The sequence below is a fragment of the Chrysoperla carnea genome, chromosome 2 (genome assembly GCF_905475395.1).
Source record: "Chrysoperla carnea chromosome 2, inChrCarn1.1, whole genome shotgun sequence".
NCBI classification, from domain to species: domain Eukaryota; kingdom Metazoa; phylum Arthropoda; class Insecta; order Neuroptera; family Chrysopidae; genus Chrysoperla; species Chrysoperla carnea.
In genome coordinates, this window is record NC_058338.1 from 805,270 (window position 1) to 818,122 (window position 12,853).

The window sequence follows — 12,853 nt, forward strand, 5'->3', positions numbered from 1 at the left end:
TCGAAGTTTCATTTTATTATAGGCTTACGGTCTTTTCTGTATATCGTGTTTTATTAAGTACAAAAAAAAAAATTTGTAAAAACAAACATTAGGGGGTGGGCGGTGGTGAAGTCTATGGAAAGGGATGTGAGTGAAAGTTCATTCTTCATTCCTTATTTTCGTACCCACAAATACCACGTAAAAATAAATTTTGGTGGATACAACCTTTTGAGATACCTTGCCATGGTGATAAATTCCAGTAAATTACTTTTCATTCGTTTATCAATTAGGATTTTGAACCAAATTTTTTTTGACAAAAAAGGAAAGATATATAACGAACAGCCCGACAAAACAAATGGTCGGAAATCATCGTTGTGACGTAATAATGTTAATTGAATCGTATACACTGTATATACAATAATTAATTAACATTATGACGTTACACGATCTTTTACGAATATTTTTTATTTTTATTTTTTATTTTTAAATTTGATTTAAAATCTCAATTCCTTTTAGATGAAACCTCAAACAGAAATATAGGGATATCTTATAGTTTTTGATTTCTATTTTTAGGATGAAAACAAAAACTTCCTATCATAAAGTTAATAATATATAGTCCCAAACAAAAAATCAATTTTCCTACACCACCACCATATTTTATTTATATTTTAGTTAAAAGTGCCATATTTACAACTGATTTTATGTATTCAGGTATATTATATACTTTCTATTTGGATGCGTGCGTGTGTATGTATAGAGGTCGATTCTAAATCATCCCTTGTACATAATTCGATCACATAAAACCACCCTTTTTTATCTTTCTTGTTGCATGTTCTGATACCATCCCCCCGTTCCCCCTTCCCATTCGTTGACATTTGTGTGTTTGTTTGTGAATAATAAGTTTATAAAAAGGATAAACTTGTGTTTTTATTTTTAATAAAAAAAGAGCTTGTTGACTTCAAATATTGATTTTTAATGATATACACGGTGTTCTAATAAGGTGTGTACAGTGATTTAGTATACAAAGAGAAAGGACTACTTTCTACTATTTTGACTGGCTATACTTATTACCTTCCCAAAGGACGTTCCCAAAAAAATGAGTTAAAAAATGAAAACATTTGGTCCAAAATATTATTACTCTGGCAATTTTTTCTGTCCTACCCTTATCAAATTTATTGAAACATCCCTCATTTGCCAAATTCGGAGAGAATTATAACTTAGTTCAATTCAAAATTTAGAAATTCGAATTCCTGCACGATTATATTTGGAGCAAACGTGTCGAAAAATTAATTTTCTTTTACAAGATTTTCAGTCTTATTTGTTCATTTGTGGATTTGATACCAATAATTTATTGTTCAGAGCACAGATTTGACCAATTTTTCAGGTTAGGGGCCTATCTTTCATACTTTATTTCCATTAACATCGAATTTTGGCAGGTAAAATAAGTAGATTTAAAAAATAATAATGTAAATCAAACCTAAAATACAAGACTTGAATGTTTTGAATTCAAATCTTTGCCCTCTGTTACATCTTGTACCTACCAATATTATATAGGATATAGGATAATAATAAGGTTTATTAATAATAATATCCTTTTAATGTTTTAAAGGTAAGAGTAGGGATTCTGGAACGGAAAACATATTAAATGATAATTTTATATTTAACAATCTAATTTTATTTTATGGGAAAATCAATTTGTTGTTAATTAAGGGGAGTTTGAGGTTGCGTCTATAAAAATAATGATCTATTTTAAAATCTACTTCGAACATCATTTTCTAAAATAGATTATCGAAATAAATGATATTTAAATTTTCTAAAGACATTTTCATTCAGAGGACTAAACGGCGACTAAAAAAGCGAAAATAGATTTAAGACAAGCCAAAAGTTTAACTGAAGTCATTGTTTTAGTTTAATTTGATGGTGTAAAATCTTAAAAAAACTGTGAAAAAACAAGGACGAGGTTCAAGGACGACCTTTGATACAGTAAATAAGCTTACATTTTCGAGGAAAAAGATTTAAAAAAAGTTTTTTTTCGACGTAAATATGAATCATGAATTATCAAAGTTGCCTTGAATTGTTATTTAAAGAAATCTCAACAATTTATGTTGAATGAAAAATCAGAGTGAGTTAATACCAATTTCTGGATCTACATACCCCGACCCTGGACTATAATAGTATTTACAAAACAAATTCTTGTCAGTTAATTTTAAAAGTAATATTTTCTCCATCTTGTTTACATATAAATGATGTTATTTTAAAGTTTTTCGAATACTGCGATGACAAATATTAAAAAGTTAATCTAAATATTGATATTTTATTTATACATAACTTAGCAGTTACTCATCTGCTTCGCTAGATAACTTCAAAATTAAACTCATATACAAGTACTTAAAAAATGACAAAGTTTCAACTCTTATTTAAACTCTTAGGCGACGAATTACCAAAAATCCCTTCTTCACTTGTGTCTTTAAAGAAAATTTGTTCAAAATTTCATGCTTCTAGGCCCAGTGATTATAACTTTGCGTTATGATTAAAAAGCTATGATATGGAGTTTCTTAAAGGGTTTTAAAAGCTATGAATTAGAGAAGTTTTAACTTATGCGGAAAACTTAAATTGAATTCTATAATCGCTAATAAGATGTGTACAGATAAATAAAATTGAAAAAAAAACTCAACCCACACCCACACCCACACCCACACCCACACCCACACCCACACCCACACCCACACCCACACCCACACCCACACCCACACCAACACCAACACCAACACCAACACCAACACCAAAACCCACACCCACACCCACACCCACACCCACACCCACACCCACACCCACACCCACACCCACACCCACCTCCCACACCCACACCCACACTCAACCCAACCCAACCCAACCCGGCCTAACCCAACCTAACCCAGCCTAACCCAGCCTAACCCAACCTAACCCAACCTAACCCAACCTAACCCAACCCAACCCAACCCAACCTAACCCAACCCAACCCAACCAAAAATTACAAAAATTGTGTTTTTTTGAATTTTTTATGATTTTTTCGATTTTTACAAATTGCAAAAAGTGTAAAAAAAGTTTTTGTTTCCGATTTCGATAAAACTAAGTTTATAAGGTAATTTTGACCCGAAAATTACAAAAATCGTGTTTATTTGACCATTAAATGAGTAATTTTCGAGATATTTTATGAATCTGACTGTAGAACCAACATTTTCAAGTTGGACAAAGACCCAAGATATTTGTTATTCATTTTATTACATTAGTTTTTTAAGAAACTGTCCGAAACAAAAGGTAATCAATTTTTAAAATGAAAATGATTTTTTTTTTCTAAACCATCCCTGAACTATAGCGAACAAAACAACAACAAAAATTTTGAAAATCGGTCCAGCCGTTTTTGAGTTTTAGCGAGACTAACGCACAGCAATTTATTTTTATATATACAGATTAATAAATAGCTTGGTATTTAAATAAGGTGTACAATTTTATTTATTTTGATAAAATAATGAATTACATAATTGAAGATTTGTTTTTACCAGTTCAATTATTTTGATGTAAAAATTAATTTTAAAATACAAAAATATCATTTTTTAGTGAAATAAATATGCGAAGGTCATTTATCAAAAAATAAATAAATATTTTATTTAAATAGCTGAAATTAATTACTATCTGAGTAAATACCTTACATATATATATATTAAATTAATAATGATCGAACTATTATTATCGATTAAAAAGAGTACCATGAATGGAAAAAAAATATTACTGTTTTTGGTGGTAAAAAAATTTTATCTTTCAGTATCTAAAGTATCTAAATAATAAATTATTTTTTTTCGTAAATGTTAAGTTTTCAGTCATTTCACATCGAATTCTAATTATTTGTGACTTTTAAAAATTCTTATTAATTGTACTCAAAAATTGCATTTTAGTACAATTTTATAATTTTAAAATGATTTTGAAGTTCTTATCTTGTGCCCTGTAATACAAATTTCTAAATTTTCTTTTAAAATACAAATATTTTGCAATTGGCGATAGTGTCAGTCACTACTTATTTTTCTAATAAAGATTCTAAAATACTAAAATTCTTGATTTTAACATTTACAAATTATTTGTTTTTTATATTTTGGCCCCAGATACAACTTAAAATCATTAACCCTGCCTAGAGAATGATATTCAAAGTTTAAAAACAGTGTCGAATTTAATTTCTTTTTGCATGTAGTGTCAGTCACATTTGCATTGTCTTAAATAAATAAATCATATATCATAAAGTTTTGTGAGCCAATTTTTACAACAGAGAGATAAATGTAGAATCAATCTCTCCAAACTGAATTAATTTTGAAGATTAGTACCTATTTTTTAGTTGTTCTGGGTACAAAAGAAGGCAGAATGAATTAATCTTCCTACGATCTTATAATAGTGTGAATCAACCTTTACAAACATATTTCTATTTAACAAATGCTTGTTTATTTAATTCTTGTAATCATAGTTTAAAACAACATTCTAAATAAGTGCTATTGACATTTTCCAGAAATTTGTTTCAATTTTAATTGAAAACAGGCTTTTTTATCCGACTGCGTGACGTAAAGAAGGGGCATGTATTTGTCCGTCTACGTTATGTAATATATGTATGTATGTATGTAGGTTTCTTTTTCGGCACTCCAGAGATCAAGCTCGTGAGCCGATTTTAATGATTCTTACGTCAATCAATTTGTCTTAATCTATTTTTGCTTTGATGCTGTAATCAATAAATTTTAAAATATTTCTTTTTTTTTTTAATTTTAGGTGGTGTAGTTAGCGATGGTGAGCTGAGAGGCAGTCGATCGGGGCGTAGTGCCCGAAGAGACGATCCACGGCGGCATACATTGTCAGGAGATCAACATCTATATCAGCCTGGTGGTACTCCTGGTGGAATACTACGGACAATGGATCTTGAAGTAAGTAATCCTTTTTTTTTTTTCTTAAGAATTATTATATACAAACCAAAAAAATATCTCAAAAATCGCTTGATTAATTTTAAGAATCTAACATAATGGTGACGTCATCGCTCACGTGTGATTATCTTTGGCCAATGTTATTCGATTATTTTATCACCTGTTAGTCTAAAAAAACTGGCTCGATCATCTTGGAATTAGTTCGAATTTCTATCGCCAGTTGGCGTGTTGTGGCTCCCGGTTATTAATTCCATAGTTTTTACGAAAATTGCGTGATGTATCAGCCAATCCTTTTGAAAAACTCTAAACTCCAAGTTGTCTTCGCTGTCTTTGCCTTTTAATTCTTAATATTTAATTTTTTTGAGACAGCCTTTATACTTCTAAATAACCGACAAGGAATGCCTGTCTGATCAATTGTTTCTTTACGAATCCAAATGTTGACCTTTCATGTCACCCATATATTCGATTGTATTCTAGACACTAGACAGACAACCGTCATACTTTACAGTTGCAGTCAGTCAGTCAGTGGACTTTAATGACAGACATACAAACTATTGTTAAGTGTCATCACTTTCTTTCTAAAATCAATAGTCATATCAGCAGTCTATGTTGTCATAGATACGGCTAAAAAGAGTTAGTGAGTCGAATGGTAAATAGATAAACTAACCAGGCAGCGTGCCACATACTCTAACTAGTACCTACATGGGTAAAGGGTGATTATACATGTTAAAATTTGAAAAAAAACAAAACGGTATAAGATATCAAATTTTTTTTAAAGATCACGCACAAATTTTATCGTAATCGATTCCAAGCTTGGAATTTATATTTTAGCAAATTTTTATACTTCTAAAAATTGTGTATGAATATATTTGCTTCTTTTGATTTAAAATAGTAACAATTTTCGTTTTGAAATGACAATAATTGTATCTTGGATACGGCCCTAACTTGTACATGGATAGATAAGTCTTTTCACCCACCACTAATTGACGATATGGTAGATCTTACATATACCGACTTTCCGACCGAAGTCGTAATAAATGTTGGTATTTTAGTCAAGTGCTTCTTTTAGAAAATGTTTTACCATTTACATAAAAAACTTTTATCAATATTCCTCAAGTTTTAAGCTTTAAAATCTTACCAAAATTAAGGATTACGCATACAAATGACTTCAATAGTTTCATTTTTTTGGTAGCGAAAACCCTTAAATTAAATCATATTGATATCTGATACCGTTTTGTTTTTATTTCTACTCTACAATAAATGTATAAACCCAATTTGTAATCATTCTTTAACATCAAGTTGATTGTTTTAAAACATTTTATAGTAGACAACCAGCATTACATTACATAGCCTAGTATAGTACAGTCGCTAGCAGCCAAACATTATTAAAAATAATTCATTTGTCAATGACAGACAGACAAATAAACATAGATCTAGTGACACTACCGGTGTAGTCTATTCTGTCTATGTATGTACTATCATGACATCATGTTATTACGTCAATGTCCGGTATGCTATGACAGTATTTATTTATATACATGGATAGATATTACATTTTAACGATCTGTCTTTAAAGTTAGCAACAACAAAAAATTGACACTTATTTTTCGAGCTATTTAACGATAATGACATTTTTTGTTTTTTGTATTTAAATTGCAATATTTTGAAAACTATATACCAAAAATTGCCGGAACTTTTTGAGCTTGTTGTCAGGACTTAAATAGAGTAAATTGGATAGCGGTGAGCATTAGTTTTAGTTCCCATGGTAAATAGGGCTTTTCATTTTAAAATCACGATTCACATTTGTTTCGTACTAAATGATTTATAACCAATTTGATAAAATGAATAACAAATATCTTCTGTCTTAGTCCTATTTATTGCTGTCAGTACGAAAAAATAAACTCTGCACTTGCGCTTAAGACATGATAAAAAGGTCTATTCATCACTTTTTGTACTGAATAGAACATAAAAAAGGTACGAGAAGCGTGCAAATGACTTGAATCTTTTTTCATTTTCAAGATTTTTTTTATGGTACTTTAAAAAGTGTACGATCAAAAAAAACGTCAAATTGTTTAATTATTTGACGTAAAATACTCCAAAATATACTTAAATGACACTTTTTGCATTATTCGATCGATTCCCGTTATCATTTTCAACATAAATTTTCGCCCAATTGGGCAAATACACCACTTGGCATCATATAACTTTTAAGTCTTATCTTACCGTTAAATGATCAGGTCAATTGGATCTAAAGGAAGGATTTAGAGGTTTAATACTCGTTTATTGAAGTATATTGCTAACTTTATTGACATGATTTTAATACATTAAAGTAATAATAATGTTAGCTTTATTAACTAAACTAAACTAATTCCAGAGTTAATTTTATCTTTAATATCATTCAAAAATAGCAAAAATATGAGTAACATTGAGCATTGAATCCATTATTATGAGTAATTATCATAGACAGTGGAGAAAATGGACTCCAAAATTTTGTTCTAATTTGCTCTCTCACGGATAAACAGTGATGCTTACGAAAAAATGTTCCAACCAAAAGTTGTTTATTTTTTTATAAAAAATATTTTTTATATTTAAACTTTTGTTCTATCTCTAACGGTTAACAAAATAGGCACTAGGGACTCAAGACCCGATTGGCCTCTGCTGCACATTTAGGTACGAACTCAAACTCACTTTCCTTGATTGTTAGCGTTTTTCGTAATTAAGTTATCGTATGAACATTCTAACATTGTAGATATCTCAAATCATTCGATTTCGTTTTTCGAGACATAAAACAATAATTTCCTTTCAGGAAGTAATTAATTTATTTAATTTATAAAAAATGTAGTAATTTTACAATTATTTGAATTCATCACTATCGCTTTAATAATTTATATTTTGATATCGTTTTGTAAACAATACAGTGCAGTGCAACGAACCAACGTTTCAAAAAAAACTGTTTCACTTCAATAATTTACGATTGTATTAAATACAGAGGTTTTTTTTTGGGGCTGGGGGGGAGGAGGTTTTAATGTATAAAAATAATTTGTGTGCATAGTTTATAAAAAAAAAAAACATTTCAGTATTTAATTTGATTTGTTTTTAAATTATTTTAAAAACAAAAAATGTAAATAGATTTTAAATCGTCCGTAAATTTTATTAACAAATTCAGGCGTAAAATATTTTACACTAACAAAAAATTTCCATTCATTTGTTACAATTATGACTTACCTGTCAGCACTTGCAATTTCAAAAGAATTCACAATTTTAAAAGAACTTTTCAAAAGAGAAACGAAAACGCTCGACAATAGAAATTTTTCGTAAAACATCGTTGTGACGTAATAATGTTAATTGAATAGTATACATTGTATACAATAATTAATTAACATTATGACGTTACACGATCTTTTACGAACATTTTTTTGTCGAGCGTTTTCGTTTTCTTTTTGAAAAGTTATTTTAAAACTGTTTGTAACTTTAAAATTATCATGTTTTTTTTTTTTCATAAACCTTATTCTCTATTTTCCACTGACACACACCTGAATTATTTAAACGATAAATAATGAATGTTGAACAACCCTCTTCTTGTTTTTTTGGTGGTTTATGATATTTAATGTATGTGCCACAATTTGTAACCCCTATTAAAAAGCAGCCACACATGGTTCGCACTTTTGAAAGTAACTTTTTGGTGGTTTTAACTATTTTGTATCATATGGTACCAGTTTTTCTTTTGACATCATTTATTTAAATTTAAATTGTTCAGCACTTTAACGAATTTATCAAATTGGAATTGACAGGGTGTTCATACCAGACCGTTCACTGAGAAAATTTATTTTATTTTTTTGTTTTTCCGGTCTGGTGCGCCCACGAATAAGTCGGGGAAGGTATTCTGCAAGTATTTATGGCCGTGAAAACTTTTGATCAGAACGGTTTGAAAACGTTTCACCGGAAGCAATTTCCCTGCGGGATCCTTTGACCGAAAATGAAAGTTCTAGCGTCACTAACTTTCTTACAAATACCATTAAACAATACTGCCGTGCTAGGGGGAATTATCTACCAAATTTCCAATTTGGACAATATTCACAAAAATATAATTTTTCTTCCAAAATTTCAACACCTACATTTAAAAAAAAAATGCATTTCTAGTTATAATTTCAACGTTATCTATCATTTGATGAAATGTTGTTAACGTGAATCACCCTGTTATTAACGTGAATCACCCTGTAAAGATAAAATATAAATACAAAGTGTACAATCATTGAAATATGTTACGTAACAATAAACGTAATGTAAATGCTATTAAAAGTGCTACGACTGCTGTTCTCTGTAAAAAAAGTTCCCAAGTGTAACATTAATACTGATGACGACGATATGGTGGTGGGGGTGGGGTTGGGGTTTATACGTAATAATGGAGGGAATAATAATAAAACAACAAGTAAAGTAATAGTAAATGATAAAAACAACATTGTTAGTGTTCCAACAATGAAATATAACATGATGTCTGTAAAGTGGCGAGAGGCTACCAGATCCATTACTATTATCACCATCATTGCAGCCAGTAAATTTAGAAATTATGGTACATAAGAGAATTATGGATTGTGATAGTACTATGACGTCATATAGCTGTAGTAGTAGAAGCTTTACTTTATGGAGCAAACAAGAAAAGGAAAAAATAGGAGAACTGGGGTCAGTCGATGTACTCTGCTATTTGGCAGTATACACCTCCTTTCTCGACGTCATTTTTAAGCTATCCATTTGAAAAAAACGCAGCAAGGAATTTTTCGGACACTATGACCACTTGATACCATTAAAAATTAAATAAACATTCATCGAATACAATTCAGATTTCTAAATTGGACTGGATAATATTTTGAATCCATAGCATTTACAATGGACCACCGGTAATCCGACAAACGTTCTGCAGGGCAATGTCGGACTATCGAATTTGTCAAATTATAGAACTGTCTAAGACCCCCTGCAGTCCAGAAGTTTTTACAAAAGAGTTATATATATATCTATTTATCACTGACTAGCTGACTCGACAGACGTTGTTCTGTCTTAACTATGAATATTGAATTCGATATCGATACCTCTAGATGACTCGTGAAGCCTCGTTTCACCTACAATTCATTTAATTGTAACTATTGATAAACGATTATTAATTTTAACTAATCTGCAGATCCAATTCATTAATAGCTATACTAAGCTCAGTCCATCCGCTAAGGCAACCCGTAAGCCCGTCTTCTGCTTAGCTCGCCCGCTAAACTCAAACTTTACTACTATCTCTTGAATAATTATAAATAATACCTCAATCCTATTCAAATACCTTCCTATTCATAATTCTAGATAAATATGGTGGGAGCGCAAATAAATACATATAACATAGTAACATCTAATATAATGCATTATTTATATGCGTTTCCACCAGTAATATGACGCTGTATGTGAAAAAAGATATTCCCGCTTTTCTGTTGAATTTTCTTTGCTATGGCCTCACGGAGCCCGAGACCTTTCCAACGAATGCAAAATCGTGGAAATTGGTTCGTGCGTTCTGGAGTTATAGCGTCAGGAAAGGAAAAAAAAAAGTAAAAAACATTTTTACGCATAAAATTAATGCATGTACTTTGTATTCGGTGACCTCAAAACACACATTTTTCCAATAATTAAAAATGTGATATTTTCGTCTCCATGAAGTTGATTTTTTTTTTTTTTTTTTTTAATAAAACTATGAGAGACAAAGACAGAGAAGTTATTTATAATGAGATGATGAGATGGAAGAAGGTTTGTTTGCTGTTTAGTGAATTAAAAATAATTTAATTAAAATTTGTTCAGCCATATTTTTTTTTTTTTAATAAATAATATTATTAGATTATAAAATATATTATTGGGTAAAATGGTGTATCTTGAATCAGCCTTACTTTCAACAATAATCATTAAAAAAATGTATGAAATTGAAACACTAAAATGCTTAAGTTCCTCTATCAGGCATTCTCTTTGCTCGGGGATAAATGAGATCACCAGCCTTTAAAATAGTATCTAATGCGTAGAAATCTTGCTGTTTTTTCTTTTTTACTACGCTATCCTATGCATGATAACCGTTCTACTTTTTATTAACGATCAGTGGTACAAAACGTTGTTTGATTCAAGGAACATGACCATACGCAGATTGTAGGAATAAGAATGCTGCTATAAACGTATAGTTTTAAAAAATCATAAAAAATGTAAAATTTGATCCGAGGTACTACAGTTTTCCGTATTAGTCGATTTTATAATATTATAAATTTGTTATCCTACTGCTGTGAACAAAAGCATTAAATGAGCGTGCATAAGCGTAAATAAACATGAATGGTCATTCATTTAGCTGTTCAAGCTTTAAATACGGGGTGATGCACGCAATGTATTTATCTAGTCTACTAAACTGTATCTCCATCTTTTAATCAGTGCCGGATCAAGCCAGCTGGGGGTCTGTAGCAAATTCAATCAACGGGAGTTTTTTAGGTCTATGGAAGGGTGTCCAAAAAATTTGTCTACTTCCTTCCACTTTTCTTCTGTTTCTTCATCTACTTCCTTTCATTTTTCTTCTATTTTACCAATTTTCCATATATTATTAGTCTTCGAGGGTCCTTGTGGGTGCTTTCAAAAGTGGAAGCCTGTAGAATTTGCTACTTTTCCTAAATGGCTAATCTGCTACGTATTAAGACTAGGAATTAATTCGCTCCTCCGGTTCGAAATAAACCAATAATAAAGTGCCGAAAAATAAACCAATTTGAATTGTTTCCATTTTTGGAAACAGCTACAACTTAGCCATGGGAGATAAAAATTTTAGAAATCTTTGCAAGCCTGCGGTATCTTGGATGGCTAAAAAAAAATATTGGCACAGACATGGCCAAAGCTTGAAAAAACGAAATAATTTTTTTTGAAATGTTATTCATACATTTTTTGATTCCCTTCGACGCGAAGAGAGAAGCATACAAAGGAGATCATAACCATCTGACAGTCAATCTATTTAAAGTTTAACCACTTGTACTTGTGTATAAGTTAAAACAGACCTACTACAACTATAAATGATGGTCTATAAATAATTAGTTGGTGACCTAATTAACAACTTTATTAATATTTAGTGTTCTATTAATAACACAAACCTAATCCACATAATTTTATAAATAAATATTTGCTTGCATTACCAACACAAAACACTTTTGGAAACTGTGCCAAATTTTATTTTGTTGGAATTTAATATTTTAAATATATCCTGTAACGTAAATTTATTTGTTTTGTAATTCATATGAAAAATAACAAATAACAACTACATAATTACCTACTAGCTTGACCCGTGAAGAATTCCGCTTCCGTTTTAGATATATATTCTTTTGATATTAAAAATTTGATTTTCTTGAATTGTTTCAGAGTTCATTGCCACGTGGCTATCCACCGCCAAATGCAATGTTATTCGATGATGATCCTGGTATTATGTCCGAAGTCGAAACAAGTTCGACAGGTTTTCGAAGAGGTGGTAAACAACGAAGTTCATTGCCAGTTGTACGAACACCCAGTAAAACATTGGAAAGGCCACTTGGTAAGTTTTATTTGTTCAATCATTTTTACTCAAATTGGGAAGAGAAATACAAGTTGGGAAGAGAAATTTTAGTAAAACGGATTGTCAAATCTTACGCGGGCAGGAAATCTTAAAGTACATACAATCAAGTCGAATCTGTGGATTATCCAGTCTTAATCTACTGCCATGAATTTGATTGACTTAAGTTAGGGCAACTGACCCTTCCCTGAATTTAGATATAGTTGGTTATGTATGTGTTTCTGCCAAAATAATGTCTCCCTTCTGGATCAAAAATCCTGTTTTGCATTCCTTTGTGCCAAATCTAGGATTATTTTACTTCTCGTCTTCGAAAATCGACTCTTTGATTCTTGTGACGTCTTTTTGATAATAT

At 30.5% G+C, this 12,853-nt stretch overlaps 1 protein-coding gene across 13 annotated transcripts in view; it reads left to right on the forward strand.

The window, feature by feature from the left end:
• The window catches only part of LOC123291560 (coiled-coil domain-containing protein AGAP005037), a 137,552-nt gene that overhangs the window by 57,039 nt on the left and 67,660 nt on the right, over positions 1-12,853 (forward strand). For all 13 annotated transcript variants that reach the window (XM_044871881.1, XM_044871887.1, XM_044871893.1 and 10 more), the window contains 2 exons: positions 4,765-4,916; positions 12,315-12,483. In XM_044871881.1, coding sequence (XP_044727816.1) covers positions 4,765-4,916; positions 12,315-12,483 — 321 coding nt within the window. The remainder of the gene's footprint in view (positions 1-4,764; positions 4,917-12,314; positions 12,484-12,853) is intronic.